Source organism: Apteryx rowi, unplaced genomic scaffold, assembly GCF_003343035.1.
Source record: "Apteryx rowi isolate R43461 unplaced genomic scaffold, aptRow1 scaffold_243, whole genome shotgun sequence".
NCBI classification, from domain to species: Eukaryota; Metazoa; Chordata; class Aves; order Apterygiformes; family Apterygidae; genus Apteryx; species Apteryx rowi.
The window spans coordinates 262,328-289,287 of record NW_020448786.1 but is presented as its reverse complement, the minus strand read 5'-3'; the positions used below and the strand labels follow the sequence as shown (position 1 = coordinate 289,287).

The 26,960-nt window shown below is 37.0% G+C and overlaps 1 protein-coding gene across 4 annotated transcripts in view; it reads left to right on the top strand.

Moving 5' to 3' along the window:
* Window positions 1–26,960, top strand: part of RAB3GAP2 (RAB3 GTPase activating non-catalytic protein subunit 2) — a 53,246-nt gene that overhangs the window by 351 nt on the left and 25,935 nt on the right. For 2 of the 4 annotated variants that reach the window (XM_026066568.1, XM_026066572.1), the window contains exons 2-12: window positions 10,379–10,443; window positions 16,212–16,335; window positions 17,702–17,783; window positions 20,016–20,063; window positions 20,181–20,256; window positions 20,403–20,504; window positions 21,607–21,706; window positions 23,734–23,832; window positions 24,895–25,043; window positions 26,028–26,107; window positions 26,220–26,309. In XM_026066568.1, coding sequence (XP_025922353.1) covers window positions 10,379–10,443; window positions 16,212–16,335; window positions 17,702–17,783; window positions 20,016–20,063; window positions 20,181–20,256; window positions 20,403–20,504; window positions 21,607–21,706; window positions 23,734–23,832; window positions 24,895–25,043; window positions 26,028–26,107; window positions 26,220–26,309 — 1,015 coding nt within the window. Of the gene's footprint in view, window positions 1–10,375; window positions 10,444–16,211; window positions 16,336–17,701; window positions 17,784–20,015; window positions 20,064–20,180; window positions 20,257–20,402; window positions 20,505–21,606; window positions 21,707–23,733; window positions 23,833–24,894; window positions 25,044–26,027; window positions 26,108–26,219; window positions 26,310–26,960 lie in introns of all 4 variants that reach the window. The other 2 variants (XM_026066570.1, XM_026066571.1) reach the window with 2 other exon arrangements.

The window sequence follows — 26,960 nt, the reverse complement described above, 5'->3', positions numbered from 1 at the left end:
GCCTCCGCACCCCGCCGCTGCGAGCCGCCCGGTGCCGGGCGGTGACCGCCGGCGCGGCGCGGCCGGGGGAGGGGGCTGGCCGGCCCTGGTGGGACCAGCTAGGGCAGCCGAGCGGCGTTACCGTGCCCTCCTGCGGGCGCCGAGTGCCGGCGTACCCGCTCTTGGTCTTCCTGCTCTCGGAGAGCTTCTGGTGGTCACCTGTCCTCGTCCTGCTGCGTGTGGGTGAAGGTCTTTGCCCACTAGAGCCTGTGTGCCACGAAGTCTGGGATGCAAGTTTTGTGATTTTGTCACTTAAAGGGCTGCAGTTCTCTGAAGGTCTTTATTAAAGTTAACAAGTACTGCATGTAGGCTTGCTTGACGATGCAAAATGCACTTCAGGTAAGGTAAATAGTTAGTCTGGTGACTTGAAAAAAAAAATCCACCTCAAAACGACTGTAGTCCGAAGTTGTGGAGCAGGTTTCTGTTGTGTGCAGCATTACAGGGAGTAGGAAGCTGAGCTCTCTGGAACAGAGCCTGTGTTCTGGACAGAAGAGAAGGGCTGACAGATCCAAGCACAGGCTAGGCAGATGCAGGAAAATGAGTCACTGGCCTGAGTCTTGTTCGTGCAATATTGCCTTAACTATATTGGCCAGTATTTGGGGGTTTTTTGGCAACTGCATGGCAAATAAAGCATTTGAAGAGGTCAGTGGGGGTGCTCGTAAAGTACTGTCAAGTATAAACACTGCTGTGGGAGAAAGCACAGAGAGGCTTATTTAAAAACTTAAAAGGTGGATAGGAAAAAGGGGGGAATGATGCAACAGTTGTGAAAGTGATATAAAAGTACACTATATATTCAGCTAGTTAAAATGCATTATAGTAATATTCATACAAAAGTTTCGGTGGCAAAGTTATTGTTGCTTTCTTATTGTGTTCACAGTTGAATTTGATTCACTTTATTGTTGAAATGCACTTGGAAGAAAGTAACTTCAGAAGAATTTTGTGCAGCCAGATTTCATTGTCATACGTTAGATTATCCAAAACTTTTGCTAGAAAACAGTTATGTGCTATTTTTATGCATGTTGTTTTACTCCTGTAATGCTCTAAAAAATGCATACTGGTTGCATATACTCTTGGTATCATCTGAATCTAAAGGAGAGGTTTTGGAACCATTTAGAAGTTGTTAGTGTCTCTTGAATATTGAAGATAAAGACAAAAGATGGTAACACACGTTTGTGTTCCAAAAATATGTGCAAAAGAAATTAAACTATTTCTCTCTTATTTGGCAGTATAAATGAGAATAGTTTGTGTAAAATAACTTCCACTGAATGCTTTTCTTCTGTTAGAGTAGATTTATCAAATGGCAACTGTAAAGAGAGAAAACTTTTAATATTTTGAAAACCCCCCAAAAATGAGAAGCAAGGAATGTTCTAAGATGTGCTGTTTTTCAATTTTAGTGAGTTGGCCGTGTGCTGGACTATTTTTATATTTGCTCATTCAATCACTGATGCAGACCAGTGTTAGAATCAAATATTTTTCAAAACATTGCTCATTTGGACTTTTTCAAATCTTTCAGACTTGTGTGTATAATTTGTTGATACTGCACGTTTTCACGTGAAAAAACTCTTTGCTGGACATAAAGAATAACTGGGGAAGTATGAGAACATAAAACAACCGCCTGCCTCTAATATTGTGCACCAGGAAAAGAAAACAAAACACTTTCCCAAACATTTAAAAAAAAAAAATGCATGCTGATATAACCAGAGCAAAGGCAAAGATTTTTAAACTAAGCAAGATTTAAATAATTGTTTCTTATCAGAGAAAGCTTTAGTAAAAACTGCTCCCTTGGCAGAGTGTATTGTTTTAAAATGGTATTTTAATGAAATTATACATTAAAAACTTGGACTTTAATCTGCATTTTTAATCTTTTATGAAGAAGAGATGAGTTTGTCTTTGCTTATATGTTTAACAGAGAAAATAGCTCATTTGCAGTCAAATTCTATACTGTACTTAGGTAATTGCTTATATGTGGATGAATATAGCTTAGAAACGCTTACCAAAATTATAAGGAACCTACTCCTTTTATTTACTGCAGTGTTTTTTTTTTTTGTTTGTTTTAGCTAAGCTGTATTTGTATGGAAACTGGATTTCATTTTTATGGAGAATTGGTATTTAAATTTTGCAGTTAAATGAAAGATCCTGGCTACCTGAGGAAAAGGTTAAGTTAAATGTTTATACTAAAAGTTTTTCATAAACAGAGAGTATGTTAACTGTAATTAGTGAACTGATTATTTCTGGTTTTTGGAGTCGTATCTTAAAATAAAGTGCTTTAGGTGCTTAGCAGAATTTTCAAAAGCTCCTGTCACATTTTGGATAACAGATATTTTCGAAAAGGTGTTGCCAGTGTTGTGAGGATGTTTGTTTGTTTGTTTGTTTGGTGGGTTTTTTTTAGAAGTTACAGATCTTCTCTTTTATTGGTTTCTTAGTTACAGATCAGAATATGAAAACTTTTTCTGCTCTTCTAACTTTGGACATTTTTTAGTTCTGACCAAACTTATCAAGATATTTTCTGTGAATGTACTGGCTATGCTAAAATTCAGGGTGATTAATGTAAAAGCATTTTTGTATATATCCTAAATGAAAAGAATTTGCTTTGTCTGAAGGTGCAAACAGTATGTATTTCTAAATGAGCATGTGGTACTGTGACATCAACAAAAGTTTTGGAACATGAGAAGTTAGATGTCTTTTCCAGTTATGTGTATGAATAAAAAAGCTTTAGCTTTTAATCTAGTTGTATTTGGCATTGATGCAGTATATTTCATTTATTTTAAATATAGCAAGTTAACCTACATTGTCAATTTTAAATTTAATTTTAAAAGGCTTATCAAAATGATACATATATTAAAAATACAGATGTAGATAACTGACTTTTTAAAAGAATCTGCATCTTCATTCGTTCTAAGAGAAAGTGAAATTTTCTCGTCCTTTGTACAGGTGAACATTTAAACACAGTTCAACAGTAGAAAAGGATGATAAAAAGCATGCTATCAACTACAACTTTCCCTCCCCTCTTTCAGTAGCACAACGGTTTGTATCTGTCTAGTTCATGTGAAGGATATACTCTTCTGATAAACTGGAAAAAAAAAAAAAAAAAGATCTCCATTGTACCTTAGGTAAAGTCAGCTCAGTAACTGCCTGTGAAACGGGCCAGGAAGCACTGAAGGGAACTGTTCGTGTCCTCCTTGGCTGCATTATGGAATCGTACATTGAAACTTCTAATAATGCAATACTAAAGTAACTTTAATGATGTTCATTGATTATTGAAGTGCCTCTGTATCTGCTCTGATAAAAATATGTGGTTACTTTTTGGGGTGGGGGAGGTGGAACGGGACCTAATTAGAATAAAATGTGTTGTGGTGGGTCTGGCATTACTTGGCTTAAAGCAATAAAAACATTGTGGATTAAGCTAGCTGAAGAAGTTCCATATGGAATTCCTGTTCCTTTCTTCCCTAAAAAAGGGTTTGAATAATTTTTCACATTTCAATGAAGAACAGGACTCATAAAGCATGAGAATTTAAGATTCTTGGGAAAAGTTAATGCTAATGTTAATACTGAGACAGAAATCTTTTGTGGAGCCTGAACTTGGTGCTATCTAAGTGGCTTTCAAAACTGCTGTTTCAAATGTACAAATGCTGTGAATAGAAAGTATTTGTATTGCATTTAATTTGACAGCTTGCTGTGATGCAAGATGTTTGGGGATGAATGTTGGCTACATCAGAAAACAGCTGTAACAGTCATCTCTATTATGCAACTCTCTGTAATAAGACATTGCACATGAATGAAAAATAACTCATTAAATGCATCCTGTTTGCAGAATGTGATAAAGCTTCACAGGCATAACAGAATTTTAGCATTAAGAAATTAACAGATATTTAACTGAAAAGAGCAGAAAAATCATGTGGTAATGACATGCATAACACTTTCCATATTTTTTTTTCTGGTTTGTTTGAGGAATTGAACTGCTATTTATTTAAATTGTTGTGTCAGATCTCTCTGCTCTTCCATAGATTCTGAGCTCACACTGTGTGTTTTAAAATGCTTGGTTTGGTAGGCTTAATGACAGCAGTATAGCGACATAACCAGGTAGGTTCTAGCTAAACTTTTTTTTTTTTTAATAAGAACAAAACAAAATAAAAAATCAGTAATTTTCTGGTGTGCACATATTATTAATTCCAGATATGTTTATCTCCCATTATCTAAATGAAACTCATCAGAACAAAACTTGTATTTGTGAGTTCCCAAACTATTGTACATGCATCTCTGATAGCAAACAGGTCACTTAAGAGCAGTATGCGGCCCAACATAAAACTTTGGGATGCTGCTGCTTATAAGAGGGAGGAGGGGAAAAAAAAGATTAAAAAAAAGAAGTTTTGACTGATTTGGGGGTTAGTTCAGAACTACGACGTGTCCTTTACTGCCCCTTTTTACAGCAGGGGTGATGGCTTATTCCTGGTAGAGGAACTTTTTCCAAAATCCGGTCCTGTTAAATTGGCAGCATCCTGAAAAGTGCTTTTCAGCCCTGGAGTCCCCTAATCATGTCTTTGGAATTGTGCTTGCATACTTTGCTTTATTTGGATCAACTACCTTAATTCAGAAATACAGATGACCAGGCTTTTTATTTCAGAGTTGCAAACAAGGTTAAAAAGAAAAAATGCATTATAAAATTTAATTTTAGATTGCATTTAGCAACAGAGTTCTTAACTGTGTCTGTGTCCCTCTTATTGAATTTTGTATATTCTTATTGAAGGGCCTTCTCACGAGCTTTCTTGTATTGCATCTTTTAATCAGATCCTCTCTCTCCAGATTACATTATATATGTTTAAGTATCCTTTCTTGCCATTTCAGTATTCCCATAACAAAGTACTCACTCTGCCTGTATTTTGTTACTTGCATAATTATTGATTCATTCTTAGATCTTGGTAGACTAAATGATATGCTGTCGACACCCATGGCAGAATGGCATTAGAGTACTTTGTCCATATCGTCTTCACCCTGAGTCTCTTGCTGCTTTAACATCTCCTTTACTTAATAATCCTTTTTTCTTGCAGTAACTTGAGCTGTGACCTGTACCTGAAAGAAAAATGAGATATTATACTTTGTGTGTCATTTGTTTCCTATGCTGTATAGCATCACAAGGCTTTTTTTTTTTCCCTATGGTACTTAAACTTTTTGGTTTTGGAGATAGGTTGTAATTTTAAGCCACAGAAATTTGCAGCATTATTTTAAAGAAGATTCATAGTACCGGCAATTATTTTTTAACTTTTCTTTTCTGTTGAAGGGAGTAGTGACCTTCTAAAGAAGGAGAAATCTCTCTCTCAAATTACTGCTTTTCAGATTAGTGAGCTAACTGATTTTGAGTGTCATGTTTTTTTCACTTGTTACAGACATCTAAAGTGATAATTGAAAATCAGATAGAATAGTGGTCTCAAAAGGGGCTTCCTAGTAATGCTGCCAAAACAGCTTGATAAATCTAGCAATCCCTAGTCGGGAGAGTTTATAAATGTCCTGTGATTACTAAATAGCAAGAAGAGTTTAAACTATGTCTAAAATTCCTTAGTCTGAAGTGAAAAGAAATGTCTTTTTCACCTCACTGATTGTGTAATGCAGAGGTATTAGAACGCCAATAAATATACATAGAAAAAAAAATTGAAACTCTTGCACATAAATAGTAGTGCAAGAAACAATTGCATATTCATTTTATCAATTCTTGAAGCATGGATGGAAAAGAAGCTGGAAGATCATAAGCAAGATGATGAAAAATTACATGCATGAAGTTAAGATATGAAATAGATGGGTGCATGACTTGATTTCGTTTAACGCTTTTATATATAGAAAGAGCATGTATATTAGGTTTTAGCTGATGCAGTTTAGTAGTTTCATGGCTGGTCATCTAAAAACTGGTGAAGACAGAAGTAATGCAAAGAGATTATTGGCTTGTGCACAAATTGAAATTTGCCTTTTATATTGTAAAAATAAAATTTCTAAACTTAAGCTTTTCTGTTTTGTTTTTTAAATATATGTTGCAATATACATAGGGTTAGTTTCACCTCTGTAGCTCTGGGAGTGTCCCCCCCCCCAACGTACTCTCCCACCTGTGCAAATAGCGACTGGCAAGCTCATGTCCAACCTGCCTTTTGGCACCCGCCACAGAGGGCTGGAACAGAGAGGCAAGGGCTGCGTGCCTGGAGGGAAAGGCAGCTGCTGCCTGGCCCAGGTCATCATGCTGCTGCAGAACGGGGAGGCTGGCAGCCAGCGTGGGAAGGGTCCAACTCCTGTAGCAGTTGTTACCTACCAGTCCTTTCCAGCATCAGGAGCAATCCTGTGACATAGCTGTTCACTGATCTGGGCAGTTTTCAGTGCTCAGGGGTGTATTCTGCACTACTTCTGGGGAGAAAATCTTAGACCGAGTGAAAATGTCATTCTGCTTCATGTTGGATTTGACCCATTAACTGCCAGTTAGACTGCAGTGGTGCATTTCTGTTGCTTGTTCCTTTTCTTTTCTTGTCTTTTAAACAAAATATGTTCATCAGTAAAAATTATTCTTTTGGCTCCTAAGGTTATGATAAATTTGCTTGAAATGAAGTCTCTTATTCATTGACAACAGTGCTGCAAATGTTGATATAACCATTAACTTAAGAGATGTTACTTCGGTTGCATGGAAATGTTAGCAGGATAGTACTTGATTCTGTGGATGTTCTGCTTAGATTTTCTTTAGTGAACCTTTCCGCATTAAATTCATCTTAAAGCAATTTTCTGCCAAATTATAAGCAGCCTTAAAGTTTCAAATGCCGTGATGGTAAAGTTTTAATGCTGTGTGCTTTAAATTAAAGAATGAAATGATTCTTGTAAACCCAGTAGATCAACTTCTACTTTTACTCTCTTTGCAGTAAAGCAAAATCTGACATTTGTTGCTGCTTTATCAAAATAGGGAGAACTGCTTACCAAACATCTGCTACTAGTCAGAGACAGAGGTGAATAAGAAATGTAGGTTTGCACAAGAAAGCTTGAAGATTTCCCAAGTAACAGCATATTACAAGTCAAGAACTGTTTAGGACTTGTTTAGCTACTGGCCACTACATAATGTCTTTTCTTCCGCAGATACTGCTTCTGAGCTCTGATTTTACTAAGGGAAAATGTGGGAGATTTCTTTAAAATCCTCATTGTAGACACAGAGGTTCCTGCGTCGTCTCTCACCTGGCTATGGTTAGTGGGTGCTGGTGCATGGGAAAGAGTGTCAGTTCCTGCAAGCTGACAGCTTCTGYGGAATAGTTTGCGATTTGCTGGCACAGCTGAATAGCGCTGTGATTATTTTGGTGACTTCAGGTATTACAGGCATGTTCCTCTGCCTGTTGCTTCTCTATCCCTTGTTTCATAGTTTTATTGATGATCATTTATTGATGATTGTTTAATGCCCTGCTTCACTAGCCGTTTTAGTTGCATAGGTGAAGTGCCTGAATTACAGGGATAGGGAAACAACTTTTCCCACAAGAATTACTGTATGAAAGGTGGGAATGCATGCAGGGCCTTGAAAAATACATGCAATTAAAACACATGGGCAATATATATAGTGTGGAGAATGAATAGAAAGGAGCAAGCTTGTAAGGATTACAAGCTGTAGGAGATGCTGGCTTTGCAAAGTAGGTCACAGTTTTGAAAAGACCATGGCAGTTTCATTTATGGCGTAGTGCCCCAACGTTACCTTATCCTTGATTCATCTAGATTCATCTGAGCATGATGATGACAGTAATGAAAATGTAACTGCTCAGAAAGAGGCAGCAAGAATCCTCACAGTCAAAGGTTTGTGTTGAGCGTTCAGTCTCATAAATGAAGTGGCTGAGATCTTTTGGAATGGTGATCTGCTCAGTGCTGTAGGGAATGCATTGGCCTCAAGGCTGACTGTGTTTCATGGACATGGTTATGTTTCTCCCGGAAGTAGCAGAACTGGACTGTGGCATGTGAAGGTACTTTTTTCCTCCATGAATTTGGTGGAAATGGGATTTTGTCGTCTTTTTGAGCTAATGAAATTCAAACAAAAGTAGAATTTTATGTAGCTTTCTTAGAGTAAACATTGAAGTTTTAGTTAGTGTTTTCTTCTTGCAGTTTATATCCAACAACACTTGCCATAGTTCTCCCTTTTATTAATACATTTGTGCATTGTAAAATTTTCAGGCTCAAGTACGAGATGAGACCATGACCCTTTGAAGCTTTTTACTTACATAGTTATGTCTGAAATAACTGCAGTGAGATCTGTATTGACGATGATGCAGTAAAACTGGTTGACTCACCCTTTTTGTGGATGGTAGACACCTTTCAAATTCTAATAAAGGTTATTCATGGAGTGGGTGTTTTGTCTTACACAGTCTTGTGGAATATCTTCTCAATAGTATTGGTGAAAAGCTTCTTTCTTAAATATATTTTTAAGGTTCCATCTTCATTAGCCATACAAAAATTTAAATATCTGCCTAAACAGACAGAGTATGGATTTCTGTTCTGTTGTAATGGATGCTTTGTGTAGTGCTAAAGGAACCAGACTTTTTAGAGCAAATAAAATTGGAGTGTTCTTGATATAAATCTTGTTGTCCATACCATTTGACCATCCAGAATGGCAGAATCTTGCTTGCTTAAAACTAAATTTAAACTAAACTGAGGCATGACATTTCAACTTCTTTTTAAGGTTGATGTAGGCATGACATCAGTTAATGGAAAAAATTGAAAGAAATCCTTGGGAAAATCTTGAAGTCTTATGAAATCTGAAGCAGTAATATTGATGTTAGTGATTCTGTATGAGAGTTGGTATTCGGCTTTTCTGCTGAACTACAGCAATGCATATTGGCTTATTGAGGCCTTTCACGATTTTGTTGTTTGAGAATTGTACGAAAGTTGCCACCTTATTTAAAATAGGCAAGTAATGGCTTCTCATTGTTGCTGGCTGCAGGAAAACTTGATCTATTACCAGGAAATACCTGTGCATAATTACCCTTTGCACAGGCTCTTTAATTCACATTAAATTTTGTATTTTCAAATGAAAGAAGGTGTCAATTTTTTCTATAAAAGACTAGCACATTAACCCTTATAGGACCATTTGGAGTTGAGCCTATCTCTACAATTCACAGTTTTTGCAGATGTTTGAGGTACGCTTGTGGTTTTGCTGAGGTTTCTGAATGGCGTAATTAAAACTGATCCTTGTCTTGTTAACTTTCCTCTGTGTTGGCTGGCAAGGAGGTGAATAGCCAAAGCCCTTGTGCCCTTTTCCTCTCAGAGGCCACAGCTTCAGCTTTTGCTTTGGCTACTTTGGGAGTGATGGTGGTGAAATCTGCATCATCCTGGCCTCAGGTGTTCTGTTGTTACAGATGAATTTCCATATACATCCCTTAGGAGTGAAGATAAACATATGTTGCTACTGGCTGGTCCTGAAATTAACTTAAAAAAAAGTAACAACAAAAAAATTTGAAACCCAAACCAAACACACACACTACACGTTATGAAAAGGGAGATGTTCCATTTAAGTGTAGAAATATTACTTATCACAAAATGATGTGTATGTAGTTCTTACCATATCTTATGGGACATCTTAAATCAGTAAGCTGTTCGGGGGCATGTACATAGAGTTGTGAAGGTTTGGAGAGAGCTACCTCTCCCCTTTCTTTTCCTGTGTAGCTGCCTGCTAATATGTACAAGATGGGGGCTTTTGCTACCTTTGGAATAGTAACAAATAGATAAATGAAGCTGAAGTTTGAATTTTGCAGTCGATGAGGTCTTGGGTCTCTGTACCCACTGGAAGAAGTTCATTTATCAAGTGGACACATGGGTGTGGTTTTTGTTCCCCCCCCCCCCACTCTTGGCTTCAGTTTGCTGTATAAAACCAGAAATACACCTTTGCTCTCTTGAAATGGTGGTGGAGAAACTGAGAAAAGACAAATCTGTTTGAATAATTTGTCCTTGTAAAGTGAAGAGGCCCTGATGAAGGATCAATGATGTCTGGTGCCGGGCACTGTAAACTGTTACTTGGCCAGAGTTCTAGATGAAGTCAGTCAAAACTAATTTATGCAACACAAGTGTTGTTACAGCATGTTTCCAGTTTGTACTTAGGTTACATCTTTTTTTTAATGGTGTTAAAAGTGAAAATAAATATTTTTTCATAGAAGTAAGACTTCTGTTTCTACTACTTCAGTTTTTTTCTGTAGAACTCATTTAGTTTCTGTTTATAAATGAAATTATAATGCATTGGAGAAAAGGAAATGCATTGAGGAAGGAAAACAACTGCCAGAAAATCTTTTTTGATTTCTTTTGTTCCTTGTCTATGCTATATTTATATGATAAATCTTTTTTTCATTTAAAGCAGGTAAATTGGCAAACTGGGAAGATGATGGCTGGGGAGCCTGGGATGATGCTGAAATACAAGAACCTGTAAGTTCATATGTGTGAGTTTTCATTGCTAACTTGCCTTTTCTAAAGGACTCTCCTACTTGTTTGTGTGTATGTTTGTTTGTTTTCCCCTATGTAGTTATCACCTGACCAAGATAGATTTTGGACAGCATTTTAAATGTGACGGCTTCTTTGTCCATTAATCCTGTAATTGTTTCTTAATGTATCTCATATGTTACTTATTGCGACAGTTACTCGTATCCTTGTATTCTTTAGTTTTTTATTCTCACTAGTGCATCCACAGACCTTTCTGTGGAGCTGTTCCTAGGGGTGGCATCTTATGCTTTAGAGCCACCCAGAGAAAGTGAGTTTTGTTTCGGTCTCACTCAGTCTCTCTTTGGTGGGAGCAATCTTGCAGTCCTTTCTGAGAGAGCAAAGGCTTGATGTGTCTTTTTAGTATCTAAAACCCACCTCAACTTTGATAAAGCATAGAAATACCACAAAGAACTCGGGAACTGAAGATCAACTTCATTTTATATTAAAAAGAAATCCTGGGTATTTAATTGCATCCATAATTAGACTCCTTTATTTTGGGGGTCTCTTCCTTTCTGTTCCCTTTTTCTTCCAGTTTCTGAACATTAACTGTGGAGGGACAAATTCGGCCATCTAATCTCAGAATCTGGGTGACTCTTAAAAATGCTGGCCCACGGTTATGATTTTAAAAAATAAAACAAAACAAAAACAAAACCCTCAAACCCTGTGCTGTGGCTAAACACCAAACATTTTTCTGGAATTTCTAAGAGAGCTTCCTTATAAAGTGGGCTGGTAGCTGATTTGTAGGAAAAGTCAACTGCCAGCGCCTCAGGAGTGCTCCTTACTGAGAATGTTGCTACCTCCACATGCTGTCAACCATTATCAGAAATTTTTTTTTAACCTTTTGGAACAAAAGAATGCATCTTAAGGAGTAATTTTAATCCTATGCAAAATGCAGATAGACAGGAGAATCTGTAGGTAAGAGACTGGAGCAGATATCTCAGAATTTTATGGTATAGCATGAAAGAAGAAAGCTGAAATGATGACAAGGATTACCTCAATATCCAACTCCCAGCAGGGTGTGGTTGTATGCATCCTATTATTATTTTCTTAAGAGAAGTAATGTTTTTCTAGAAACAATGCAAAAAGTTGAATATGACTACTTGGTAATGGGCATTTTTCAGTATTGTCTGATTTTTCATTGCTTTGGTCAGGTGATTCACATCCACAATTATGTTACTTTCCTCCTGCTTGCCTCCATTCCAATATAAAATTAATACTGAGAAGTGTCGTTACCAGAACTTTTAAAAGAATGATGCAAGTTGATGTAGTTACATGCCCTGTTCTCTGAGCAAGAGTTGAATTTTGCCATCAGCTTTAAAGTTCTGTAGCTGCCTGTATGGTTAGTGAATGACAGTCCAAAATATGCACGAAGGRGAGGGAATGCTGGAAATGCATCAGAATGGGATAAAAGTTACAAAGTAAAATGACTGGGAAAAAAATAGATGCATAGGCCTTCATTCCACTTGGGACTAATGCCAAAAAATAAGTATTGAGAAGAGGAAGGAATAGTCAATTTCTATTTATTTATTTATCCTAAATATGATGGCAAAGAAGGTCATATTTGGATATGCAGCTTTTATTAGCTGGCTGAACAATGGGTTTTGGGAGCCTGGACATGGCAGTGGAGTTACGAAAATCTACCATGAATGAATAGAATTCACAGACTCCTAAATCCTGAACCACTGATGTAAGCATCTTTCTAATAAATGCGTAGTACTCCTTTTATGTTGTGATGTGTGGATGGTATATGAGGGCTCGAATTGCATGTGCTGATATAGCCTCTGTAGGATGGGGCAGCACAGTTGCTTTTTAAAGGGAAAAAAAACATCCCTCTATCCCAACTAGTTCCACTTAGAATAGCGCGGCTAGTCTAGAATTGTTGGCAAGGCTGAGACTTCTCAGTTGCCAGCTGACTTGCATAAGATGTTTTGTTAGGGAAAACTGTCCATGTAGAAATTCTCTGCATCCGAATGAGTCATCTGAACAGAACTGCTTGAATAATTCCCTCCTAGAGAGCGCTAATGGGATGGATTGAGGAATTCAGACTTCACCTTGCTAATGAAACTTTCTTATCTGCTGTCTTTATCTCAATATGCAGGAACTCCACCAGTGAGTTGGGCAGTATCTTTGTAGCTGCTTACTTCAGCAGGGAACAGATCATCAGCTGAGATGAGAAAGCAAGACAACATGAGTGGTCTCTCAGGGATGAATCACTCTAGATGCTGTCAGGGAAAGAAAAGAATATGAAAACTCTGAAATAGGATGGGTCTTCAGCTCCACTGTAATCTCCATGAAATGAGTGTTTCTCAAGCCACATCCTTATTAGATGTGCTGTAACATTTAGAATTTCCTTAGTGTTGAGAACAAATACTTTGTTTTCTACTTATGCTGCTATTTGATAGACTCTGCATGTGTTGATGAATTGTTTTCCTTTCTGCTCTCTTGTTCCACTCCTCATTGTCTTAGGATTTTGGAATGCAGTATTTTTTTGCACATCAGCTTATTTCAGTTCATCTAAACTTCTGTATACTGAAGTCTGTAGAATTTGTATATTGATATGTAAGGTTTCTTTATCTGACTTAATGAATTATTCTTTTAACTTGTAATGCACACTGAGCCTGTCCTCTACAAAACTTTAGACTAAGATTAGTTCAGTTTTAGTTAGTCATTTTAACAAAATTTGTTCCTCTGAAAAAATAAACTATAAAAAAATCATGCTGATGAAGCCATGACATTAGTTCAAGCATAATTTTAAAACCTCTTTTAAAGCACACATTCCTGTTTGCAGCTGGTGAGCTTGTCAAGGGGAGTTTTAAAATCTCTTAATTCTTTAAAATGACAGACTCTTCTTCCAGGTAGTTCACAGCCTTCCAGTGCTTCTGGCCAAACATGTGAAACCCCCTTCACTTGTTTGCTTTCCTCCAAAGTTGCTTGTGATTCCAGGCTAAACTCTTTCAGGAAGAAAGAACTATCATTCACAGCAAACGGGGCATTCTTTGTTCTGTGTATAAGCATATATATAGGTGTATGGATGGTGAACACAAACTGAAATGATTGCATCAGTCTAGAGTAGCATTGAGGATGACTGTTATAATGAATTCCTTTTTAAGATTCTAACTGTTTGCTGATTTGCATCACAGTTGGTGATAAAATATATCTTTTTTGGAATTTCTCAAGGTCACCTGGACAGTACCTCTTTCATGGAACATAGCAACTTTTATGAAGGCTTTAGAAATTAAAAAAAAAGCGGGGGGGGGGGTTCTTTTCTTCTGTAAGGTGTCTTTTTGTGCAGCTGATTGGTTATTTGTAGGGATGCTGATGTTCAAATCTTAAGTGCTGATTTTAATCATTCTGTCTTTCACCTTTTTCAGGCAGCTGCTTTTGACAAGTTAAATGCTTTTCAATTTTAACTCTTTACTTATTTTTGTCACTAATATGAGATGGCCATATTTTATGTTGTAGATTTCAAGTTCTTTGTTTATACATACAAAACTTTTTATTTAAATTCTCTCTTTGAGATATAATTTTAATTTCTCTTAAGCTTTCAACATTTCTGTTTTTTCCTGTTTGAAAATTGGTACATTAAAATTAACTACATGGATTTTCTTTGGGATTTTTTTGGTAATGTGTTTTGACACGTGATAGGTTTATACTTTTCATTCATTCCGAGTTTTGTTCTGTCATGAGGAATTAAAGTTGTCCTGAGTATCCCAGACAACTTCATCACCTCTTGTAAAGCCTTGAAAAATGCCAAAGAGGCTGCTCATATTTCACTCTGCAGATATGATAGTGTACTTCATGTGTTTGAAATACCTGGATAAAAGTATTAGCAACTGGGGCAGTAATCCTGTAAGTGATTGCAGGTGTCCCTGCTGAGGCCATGTGATTGTTTGCTATATAAAGAAAAAGGCTTTTGTCTTGCACGTTCACGATGGAACTACCTTTCTACAAGGACGGTGATCTTGCTGGTTTTCCATAGGCAAAGATTAGGTCATTCCTACTGATGTTGGGTAGGAGTGGAAGGAACCCCATTTCTTTTTCATACAGACTTTCATTTTTATACAGGTTTTTTCCCTAGAAGATTTGCTATAGCAGAGGAAGATGTACAATTCATATATGGTAGCAGAGTGTATGTATCTGTATTAATGCATAGAGACAGTGGGATCACTGGTGAGTGTGTGTAGTATCTTTCAATATCTTTTAGAGGCATTTCCTGCTAGTATGCTTTGGGAAGTCGTATGTAATGACAGCTCTGCTTTTAAGCTTCAAATGTTTTATATAAATGTTCTGGCTGAAGCTAGCTTTCAGTGGAATTTGTAACTTATTGCAGTAGACTGGTTGATTTGCTAATAAATATGGTCCAAGGCTGCTTCCGTATTTGAATTTTAGAGTTATAGAATGGCAGATCCCAAATAAATATTTGTACAGTCCTAATTCCCAATGTAATTAGGGGAAAATTGTTGCTATAAAACTTGGCATCTATTAACAGACCAAAATGACATGAAAATAGGTATCTTCCTATACAAATCGAGCGATAGTTAGGACAAAGGTAATTATCAGAATGCTTGTAGTGTGCTAATACTGAGCATGCAATGGACATCAAGGACATTCTTATTTTCACATCGTGACCATTTTTATGCTGTAACCTTATGAAATGAAATAAATACAATAAATAGCTGATTATGTGTCTGATATGTAAATTCTTCCTACAATTTGTCTCTACCTGCAGTAGATGTATATGTATTTTTTTCATGTAAATGCAATTTTTTTACAGAGAATTTTCAGAAAAATGATCACACAAGCTTTTGGGTTTTTCATTTGTATATAGCTGCTTTGAAATACTAGAGGACGGAGTAACTTTTTTGGAAGGCTAGGAGGAGGTAGTACTGGAGATGTGACTCTGGAAATAGAGCATGTGGACAGGGGAAAGTGACTGTATTGCTGTGATCAAGCTAAGAGGAAGGAGCTAAGATAGAAGAACAGGAGTGTCATCTCTGAGAGACCTTGTAGCAATCCGCTAAAAAGGCGTTACCTACTTTCTGCCTTTGAACTGTGGTTAGCAGGAGCTCCTCACATCTGTTCTGTAGTCAGATGTTGCTCAGAGTCAGGTTGTTGCTCAGAGGAGAAGGTGATGCTGTCTTTTTGCTCTTACACATATGACACTGTCCAATTCTATACTTACTGTCATTAAACCCTTGAAGTTTGGTGCTTCTTACATTGAATTTGTTTCTTTGTGAAGTTCCTTATTGTGGAAAGGCACATGATACCTGTTATGTTACCTACCATAATGCTTTAATCTGAATGCCAGCCCTTAATTCCTTTCTTCATATGCCAGTATATTTACTGAATGCTGGTCTGCAAATAAGCTTGGATAAACTGTTGGTATTGAGTATGATTTATGAGTGTAACTAAAGATATTCTTATCCAGTATCTTATCAAAAATAATAAAACTTCAAACTTTATTCCAGGTCTGTCTCTCTCTGGTGAAGGAGAGGATTTCAAGGAGCAGAGTTAGTGATTATTTCTTTTTCTGCTCTGTAGACACGCTGATATAATTAGTGCAAGGTTGATGCATTTGTCTTGTCTTTTTTGTGCAAGTTTGAGCTCTAGTAATTTGGCAGGTAGTAGTGCATTCTGCATTGGTGTTGAGAGCAAGGCAAAATGTTGTCATGAGTCTTGCAAGTTTCTGCTGTTTACTACATCTTTACCCATAGGAAGAAGAGGAATCTACTTCCAAGAACCAGAGAAATTACTGGCTTCAAGACTGTGTGTTGTCCTTGTCACCAACAAATGACTTGATGGTAATAGCTAATGAACAGAAAGCTGTCTTTTTAGTGCGTAAGTATAAATTCTATTAAGTGTATATCCTAGTAGATTTAACAGTAACCATCCCCCCCACCCTGTAAGTTCTGTCTTCAAGAATTTTGGAATGGCTGAGTGTTTTATAGTACGTCATGCATTCCTCAGGTACTGCTAGGCAAGTTGGATGCTTTGTCTTTACTTCTCAATTATATTTGGGTGTGAGAAAACTATTTTGTCATGAATAATTAGATATAGAATATACTGTAACTAACTTGTCAGAGATGCTCAGAGATGTTGACATTAATTGTGCTCAGTGAGCAAAACAAAACTTTTGTCTTCTGTGTTAGTTTTATCCTTTAAGAAATGTTTTACCTTTTTTCCCCTTCCCTTGGAAAAAAATGAGCTAACTGGACCAATGTCACTTGGAGGAGAGAGTCTCAAGATGGATTCTTTTAAGATTTCTTCTTTGACAGAAAATTCTTCTCTATCTTCTAAAATGGTTGACAGGGTTTCTTATTATTTATTTATTTTTATTTTACCGTAAGGCAGGGCTACCAAATGGTTTTATAGGTACCATTAGTGATCTGTGAACAATGAGCAGCCAACTGCCATTTTCAGATGTGCTGGTGCTATTAACAGCTGCAGTTGGTGGTATGCAAGCATGATGAAGGGGAACCTCCTGACAGAGGGTTTATTGTATACCCTTAAAAAAAAAAACCTGTTGAACCTGGGAGTTAGGTAACTAGATGTATTTCACGAAGATGTCATGCTGCATTTGTCATTCCCTGTAACCTATGTAGGTTAGTTGTTGATTTTCTGTAGAAAATGAAAAGATAGCAATACATAATTCTTCACAGAAAGTTCAACAATCAAATGTCAGTTGGAAGAGCCACGTGAATGACAGTTTTGTGTTTTCTAACCTTGGTTATGAGGTGATCACTGAGGTGATTAAAAACCACATGGTCAAATTTAATGTAGATTTCCCATGCTCTTCTTGGGGATGAAAATTAAAATATTGCTGTTTGTTTAGGCTCACTTTCAGGAGACATCCCAGAAGTTGTTTGCCCTTGCTTGGCACCTATCTCCTAAGGATTCCTGTTTTATTAATTGAACCTTTTAAAATTTTATGAAGTAGGTATGACTGTATATATCTCTTTAAACAAGATTAGGCATTTCAGGAGGCTTTTCATAGCATGTCATTCCCTGTGAATTTCTAAGAAAATACATGTTTTTAAAGGTCACTTAATTTTTTTTTCTTTTCAAACAATCTTCAAGTTGTGTAATTGGTGCTTAACTGAAGTGTGGCAGGATGTATTGTACAGAAGAGAAAGATTAGAACTAGGACTACATCTGTGAGATGCAAGACTGGTTTTGTAGACGGTGTCTTTATTCTTAATGGCAGCTAAATGGAAGCACAGTGACAAGGGAAAAGAGGAAATGCAATATGCTGTTGGCTGGAGTGGCTCTCTGAATGTTGAAGAAGGGTAGGTATTGAACTGTAGCTGTAATTAAAATGTCATTTTTGTATTTAATAAATAGTATGTAATGTATGTAATAAATAGTAACATGATTTTTATTTAAATATACTTCCCAAACTTTTGGGGAAGAAGTGCTCTGACTGAAGTGCGTTTCATGGTTTTATGCATCCTAATGTTATAAATGGAGAAATGGAGTAAGCTGAGTGGTCAGAAACATTGTCTGAAAAAGTCACTGCTTATGGGTACTGTGATATCTCAGTATGAGTTCCTACAGATTAACAGAGGTACAGTCTGTGGAAATCAGTGCAAGTGCATATAATTCAGAAACTTTAACAAGTCTGGGTTATCACAATGCTTTTCATAAATTCTTATTTTAGCAAAACCCCCCAGTATGCATACCCTTTTTGAAAATCCACTTTTATAGTAGAGATGGAATTTTGTCAGGGAATGTTGGGACTGGAGGTGTGTGAAGTCTTTTAGAAATGCTTCTTTTAATCTTCCTAAATGCACGCAAATACAGAGGTCATCTTCCTGATTAAGAAGTCACTCCAGGTCATAACCAGTGAGCAAAACTCATGCAATACAAAAAATTTTTAGCTTTCAAGGTGCAGTAAACTTCATGTATGCAGGGTTTATCTTTGATGTCCCTGATAAATAGCCTCTTACATGTTTCAGTCACTTTTAGAAATAGGTTTTTGACTCTAAGTTATTTAGAGGACTTCGAAAATTTACTTTGGTCTTGCTTTTGGTATTTATATGATATTTCTGCTAGATCTATCTTCAGATAACTGACAGACTCTTTCTGAAATCTCCATATGGGGGAGGATTTTGCATTTCATTCTTACAAATATTTTTGTAAACCCTCTTAAGTTTGCAGTCTTGAGCTGCTGTCTCCCTTTGAACATCCTCCCTATTGGCTTCTGTTATGTTGAGGGAGGTGTTGACCTAACCAGCTTCTCTCCAATCTGTAAAAAGCATAATCCTATTTTATAAACTTGCTGCTGGCATAGATTTGAACTGTTTTGTAGTGTGTCTCTATGTGTTTTTTTTCCATCCTACCACTGAAGTTACCATGTCATCTTTTAGTTTTTAAAAAAAAGGTGTGTTTTTGGTCCCTAGAGACACTAACATATGGAATGGGAAGCTTTCTTTAGATTGACACAGTCATATTCATTACTGCTTGACGTAAGGTTTGCAAGTGTTTCCTGTAGGTGAGATTTCTATTTCTGTGGATGTGTAAATATAACACAGATTGCCTAAAGACTTGAAAATTTTTTTGCCCAAAGTCATCTTCAACTGATAAAGTCCTGTGGTGGCTAAGCTTTCCTGTTAAAAATGAGATTTCACTGAGATACTTAACACTTTTAAGCTGTAATTTTTTACATGTCAAACATGCATTTAGAAAACTTTTTTTTCCATTGTTGTTTAGCTTGCTTATTTAATCATTGCTTGGGGAAATGGAGGTGACCTGAAATGCAAATAATCAACAGTACTGCAGGCATTTATGCTTTAAGTACTGTTTAGTATGTCATCTCAAATTTGTGTGCTGGCTGTTTCATAAAACTTTCACACTGCTTCTGTTTCCCTAGACAAAGTAAAACTTTCCATCATGGCAGCAGTAACATAAACCTTTTGATATGAGAAATTGAGGCTGCTCTTCTGCATTTATTGAGCATGCACACTTTGGTTAAAGGTGCTCAGATTTTTGCATTAACTAGGAGTTTAGCTCTTGAAACACTTTCAGGTTATGGCGTGATAAAATGCAATGTCTATAAAATCTACTAATTACAGAATGGATTTCAGAAATGTGTTTTGATAAGTAAAGTTCAGGGTTTTTTAATGATTATTCTTAGTAATCATTACAAATCAGAACAAACTTAGTTTGGTTTTAGATGCATGAGATCAGACTTGTTTGAATCCGTACTGAAGGCTATTGGCAGACTAATCAATCTGTGAATGATAAAAGAGAGCATTAACAGGGTGTAATAAGGACATACAATATACAATGTATTTGGACACTAATGGTGTCTCTTAATATGAACTTGCAATTAAAATGTCTTTAAAAATGAGGCTTTTCTTTTTTGACTTAGTATGAATTTGTATGGTAAATTATATGCTGCATTAATATATATTTTTTAAATGCTCTAAATGCTGATTTGGCAAGAGTGTCTTATAAAACAAAACTTCACAGAACTGGAGGATGAAATATGCTGATTAATTATACCTTTCTTTTTCTAGTGAATGCGTGAGTAGTGTGTTGTGTATCCCGTTGGCAAGTCAGAAGAGGTAAGGACTGATCTTTTCCTATGTATATGCATTGTCAGTCCCCTTACAGTACAATTTTGAAAATGTGCAGCTCAGAGCAGGTTTTGGTTTTTAATTTCTGGTATATCTTTGAAACAGGAGTTCCACAGGCCGTCCTGACTGGACCTGCATTGTGGTTGGCTTCACCTCTGGCTATGTTCGTTTCTACACTGAGGTAGGTTTCTCAGCATGGCAGGGCCACATGGGAGCTATTGTAATAAACATCTATTTCTATAAAACATCTCTTTCTGCAGATAGTACTTTTTGCCTCTCCTAAGCAGGGGGCAGTAATGTTCATGCTTATTATTTTTTCTCTTCTAGAGTGGAGTGCTGCTTCTTGCACAGCTTTTAAATGAAGATCCTGTCCTGCAGCTTAAGTGCAGAACCTATGAAATTCCCAGGCATCCTGGTGTCACAGAACAGGTTTTGTCAGATTATTTCAAAAGCGCAGTGGCAGTGTTTTGGGGTATGGAAGGGAGTCTTCTCTGTGAATCCTCTACATCCTTTACAAATTTCTGATGAGTGGAAAATTCTTTAGAACAAGAGACTATAGATTTCTTGTTCTATAAGAATTCTTATCTATATGGTTTGAGGATTCAGCAGTTRTTTCTGTCTCCTTTGAAATATAGTTAGCTTAATAGATTAATTCTGTTTTTTTCTGTGCTATCCTTGAAAAGGAAGACTTTGTTCATTTCCTGTTTTTTTTCCTCATTTATGTGCACAAAATATAGTAATGTATTGTTGACGAAAGGAGAAAATGCAACTTGACAGGTGCCAAGAGCTGTATACTCTTTCATAATCACTTGATTCCAATTATTTCACAGAGAAGACAGCTGAAAGGTAAAACAATCTTCATGAGAGATAATGCTAGGAATATGCATTTCATTACAAGTATTTCCTGCAAAGATTCTTGTAGAGCTCATGCTATTTAGTAGAAAAGCCAGCCTTCTTCGCTCTTGACCGAGTTGGCATGCTTTATGCAGAGAACTAATGAAGTTACAGAAATTTTTAAGCTGGCTTTATACAAACGCTCATGTGATTTAGCGTGACATTTTGGGATCAGTTTTGAAATGCAGACGAATTAAGGTCTTTGCATCTTGCATTTATATGACCAAATTAGGATTTATGTGCCCAAGTGGTAATTCAGGCGCTAATCCAGTTTCAGAATTTAGCTCATATATCCTTGATACTTGTATTCTAGATAAACCTGTTCCTCTGTGGCCTTCATAAGCTGCTGTAACTGTTGTGTTTTCTCCTTAAGCCATAAAATRTATTACGGAAATATAAAAGTCAGTGAAAGAAGATAAAAATTCAGAATAATGTGCCTGAATAACTGTTGCATATTCATATACTGGACAGCTTAATACTTGTTTTATTTAGTTTTGCCTTATTCTGTTGTCTGGGGATTGTTAAAAATTTACTGTTTGGATGTAATGCTCATTTTCAGATAGTAAATAATATAAAAAGCTAGAAAAGCTACTATTACAACAATGACACTGATTTATTTATTTATTTTAATATACAGAATGAAGAACTCAGTATCTTGTATCCAGCAGCAATTGTGACAATTGATGGTTTCAGCCTCTTTCAGTCCCTTCGTGCATGTCGTAATCAGGTAGCAAGAGGTATGTTTAAAAGGAAATGTTTATTTCTGGGGCTGTTAATAGTACTTTTACTGTATATGAAATTTGTTTTTGTTTGTTAAGTACCAAATCAAGGTGGAGTTTGGATCTTCCTTGCTTGTCAATCGGCATGTAGCATCTGCTGCATACAAGCAGTTTTTTTCCTCCACAGAAAGTGTCCTCAGAGCACAAGTTATCTGAGTAGTATTGCCTGTCTTGCACATTGTTACCTTAATACTGTTAAGGTGCTTAGCAAGTCAGGACGCTGATGTCACTGAGAGTTAGTGAAATGCTTTTCTTCCTGGGAAAGACCTTTTGGGAATTGATACCACTGTAATGGTGACATTAGTAATGGTCTATGCTCTTCATGTTAATGAAGGCCTGAGAGTCTTTGGTACCTGTTAGACTTTGCAGTCTTTGATCCTGTTCCGTTACTTTGGTGCCTGTTTGAACTGTGATTTGGAAGCTGGGTCAGTTTTCTGGGGTGATGGGAGAACCACATAACAGTACTGTGTGGTAGATTGTACAAGCACAGGACTGTTAAAAGTCCGGGAGATAAAATGTTAAACAGAAGCTGTTGCTGGATTGTTCTCCTGAATTTCTTGATGGTTGTTCTCATTGTACTTCAGTTTTGTCAGATTCTCATTTCCTCTGCACCAGGGTGCGTCAGCAGAAAATAGTTATATCATGAGGCTGAGTGTATGGAAGAACCACAATGGATCTGCCAGCATGACAGCTTTAGGAACTGTTGGGACAGCAGCACCCTTAGGTTGAGGCTGGAACCTTGCATAGAAGGGACGAGTGGTAAAGAACTGAGGAATGCTACTGTGGTGAGACAGCTCTTTGAATCGTATGGAGATAGTGGATAGGAATAGATTGCTCTTTCTTCCAGTTCAGGATGAAGGGGCATGAAATGAAGCTAGGTAGTAGTGAGTTCAAAATAAAAGCAGATGGCTTTTATGCAGTGTGGGGTTAAATTGTGGGACTCTTTGCCTAAGGATGATGTGGATGCTAAAAACTTTCTTGGGCTCAAAGGGAGACTGGACAGGTTAATAAAGGAGAAAGCTGTGGAGGTTTACTGAGTGCTTAGAATTTACCTCTGGCTTAGAAGATCTCTCTGGAAGCTGGAAGACATGTTAGAGATATGTTATCAGATATATGTCCTTGTTCTAATATTCTTCCTAGACATCTGGTTTTAGCTGTGCTCAGATCCTTTACTGGGCTAGATGGATTTTGGGGTCTAATATGGTTGTTTTTATGCTTTTAATGGAGGGGTGGCATTTCCATGGAACAGAGGAGAGGGAAGACTCCCATAAATCGGAACTTTTAAACTGATACTCTGTGAATCATGCAGCAAACTAGAAAGAAAAGATGCAGGTACTGATTTTAGCTATAATGAGAAAGATCCATCTAATTCCACAGCCAAAACACATCCTACTGTTTTCATGAGAGAAGATCGCTGCTTGCAGACAAGCACTTAAAGCTAGCTGTAATATCTCTGGCAGTGGTCCTACATGATCTTTTATTCTTGATTGTTTATGTGTTTGTTGTAATACATTTTTGGGGAGTTTCAGTCATCGCCTTAGTTTTACCTGTGCTTGTACCTCAGACTGTTGCATGTCTTGTGAATATGCTGGCTTTGCAATTGCTTTGGCTGAGGAGTTCCCTCTAAAACGTGCCCAGAGCACAGAAATAAGTTGTAGTAGCATTCTGTAGTTTGTACAGAATATAAATATGTAAATAACTGATAAGGCAAAGCTCTCTAAAAATAGCAAATGTTGTGATGGATATCATGTGAAATTTTATTCAGTTAGTTTTTCTTAAATGTTTTAATTACATCAAGGAAAGTATTCCAAAGCTCCATTTTTAGCTCAGCAAAAGTTTAAATGTATATTAATTTAAAACCAGGTTATTCTGTGGTTTCAGTATTTATCAAAATTTTATTTTACTTGGCTGTGCTATTCCTTTGTCTTTGACTCAATAGAGATTTTTTTGTGTGTGTGTGTGTGTGTTTTACCAACTTTTGTCAGCTGCAGCATCCGGCAATGAGAATGTGCAGCCGCCACCGTTAGCTTATAAGAAGTGGGGCTTGCAGGATGTGGATACAATCGTTGACCATGCTAGTATTGGTAAGCATTTCTGTTTACCTTCAAACATTAAGCTGAATGAAACTAAGTGTCTTAGTGCTGTTAAATTAGGATTTACAGTATTGATTTGTGGTACTCTTTGGCTGAAAATGAATAGTGGGAGAGGACTGAAGTTGTGAATGATCTCATTAACCATCATAAAAAATATATTCTTCTTTCTCTTCTAGTCTGTTTTGAGCCCCCCCCCTGCACTTGAAGGGGAAAAGATGGCAGACTTGTAACTGTTCTACCCTATTGTTTGTTAAGAAACATCCAAGAGAGAGACTAGATCAGATGCAGTTCTTCCCATATCTGCCAGGTTAAAGAACTGTTTGGCAGGTAGGATAAGACTGATAAGGATCTTGCCTGAATCTGGCTCATTCAAGAAACTGCGAGTTTAGATTGTTCCTTTCCAAAAAAAACCCCAAACTGACTGTCAAAGGCTTTGACTCCTTAAGAATTGCAGAAGCCCAGGTTCTTATCAGACAGGCAGATCTGAGGGAGAGCAAGCTTAGTTTCTTTCTTCCCTTTCACAAAAGCAGGCAGGCGGTCAGAAGTGTGTTAAACAGACAAGTGAAGTTTGGATAGCCATCAATGTGTTTTTGCTGCAAAACTTTTGCTGCTCAACTCTAAACAGCACTGATACTGTTCTTCAGTGTGCATCTCTCCTGGTTCAGTAGCCGTTAATACTCAGGCCACTTGTGGGGAGCTTCCCTTCTTCATCATGTAAGATTGTTTTCCTGTTTTTCATCATCACAACAAATCTTGCTCAGCTTCTTATGAAAACTAGGTGGCTTTGTCTTACTGTTGAAGGAAACTGGACTGGACTTCTGCTCTCTTAAATAAACAAACACTATTTTTTAATAACCTGAGTACATTAGGTTATTTCTGTTGTTTTCTTAGGAATTTGTGTAGCTAGATCTTTATTTCCTACTTCACCCTCCCCCTGAATTGTGCCTGGTCAGCCAAGAAGGCAGGAACATACTTAGACTTTTAAAGCCTGGAATAAAATTGTGTACCTTTGTTCTGAAAGTATAAGACACTCTTCTTAATGTTTTTTGTTAGGTATCACAACACTGTCTCCTTTTGATCAAATGAAGACTGCCTCCAATATAGGTGGATATAATGCAGCTATAAAAAATAGCCCACCTGCTATGTCTCAGTATGTTACTGTTGGATCCAGTCCTTTCACTGGTTTCTTTTTTGCTCTAGAGGTATGTACTACAAAGTTGACTTAGTGAAACTGTTTGAATAATTAATCCTTCTCTTTTCTGTATGAGTATTTCTAAAGTATTCTTATGTTCATTTCATGCTGACATTTCCCCCTCTTCTTGATCTTCAGAAACTGGAATCATCTGGAGGAAAAAACTCTGTTTGGTTGGGTGTGTTAGTGATGTCTTCACAGGTTCCTACCAATGAGAACCTTTATTCTTTATCTTAAAATCAATGTAATAATCAATTAAAATTCTTTTGGGCAGAGGGAGGATTTGTTAGGTACCTTAATGGCTTTAAAAAAAAACAAAACAAAGGTTGAGATTGTGTATACATGCATCTTATGGATTATTGGAGACCTTTAGGCTTTGATCATGTTATATATACAGCCTGGCAATACTGAGGAAATTTTATCGTAGTATCTGTTCATGTAGTGGAACTTCAGTTTTTGCTTAATGTTACCTTGTAGACACACTTACGCTGTTCTTTCACATTGGGGGAAAAAGGATGGCAATGTACCTATGTGTGTCTTGTACATTCAGACCCTAAAAGCRTGCTGTCCTTATCAGGGGTCAAAAGCTGATTGAAAGTGCTAGAATCAGAATTTTGGTTTTGCTCTTGCTTTTCCAGTGTATTTATGACAACTGCTAATGTTGATGTTTGCAAGAATGCTGAAGCCATACTTTCCATGATATCGAAGCCTTCCATGATTCCGAAGCTAACTTTCCATGATAAATCATACACAAGGTTCTTAATTTCTGTTGCAGAAACTTACTGAGCTACTAGTGCCTTGCAGGAGGATTTTGAAATACTAAAGAGATGTCAGAATGGCTTTTCTGGGGACAATGAATTAAAACTTTGTAGAATCTTAAAGCTGTGCTTTTCTGAGCTGGAAGTCCATAAGAGGCCTGAAAAACTATTCTGCAGTTGAGTTCAGTCTAAGAACTATTTCTTGGCTTTCTAAATACTCTTCTCCTTCCTTTCAGGGTAGCTCACAGCCGCTACTGTCTCATGTTGCCTTAGCAGTTGCGAGTAAACTGACTTCAGCATTATTTAATGCTGCCAGGTAATAAAATACAAAGTATTAAATGATTTTTTTTTGTTTTAGTAGCCGCATAAGTTTGAGGAATTTTAGAACCATTAGTATGACTCTCCTGATACTTTTTTTCTATTGCAAGTGGCTGGCTTGGTTGGAAGAGCAAACATGAAGAAGAACCTGCCCCAAAACAGAAACCAAAAGTTGAACCTGCCACCCCATTGGCAGTGAGGCAAGTTTGATATAACACCTCAGTTGCTTTGAAGCTCTTGTGTTCTTGATTATTTGAATTGTTTTTGAAAGTGGTGTAGCTGATCAACCTCTGTCTTTTTCTTGACTTTAAGCAGGGATGATAGTTTGCAGGTGACTTTTTTTAAGCTTCATTTCATTTCATTTTAGCATACTCTACAAATTACTTTATTCATCTCTGTGTAACTTCTAGTGTGTTTGTGTGTGTTGTTACTATAAAAGCACAGTCTGCACTATTTAATGTAAGTGTAAGTGCATGACTATCAGGCCTGAAGTTTCTCTGAAGTGCCTCAAAGAAACTGCACGAGATACTTGCTGCTTATGATAGCTTATAGCTTTTYAATAATTAAGTGAAAATTAAGAGGTATCCTGTTTCCCTGCTGGACGCAAGGAGAGAGGAGAAGGGGCGAGTGGGAACATATCAGGTTATAGCTTAATGATTTCAAGAAAGCTGATGAAAAACTAAACTCAGTGCCGACTGTTCTTTCCTGATTTCTTGAAGTATTCTTAAGGGTGTTTGGCAATAAGGGAAGACTTATAAAATAACCCACTGCTCTGAGGTCCTTTATAAGTCAATTGATTATCCTGGTTTCTCAAATTTTTGCAAATTCAGTCTTCATGTTTTAGCAGCCTT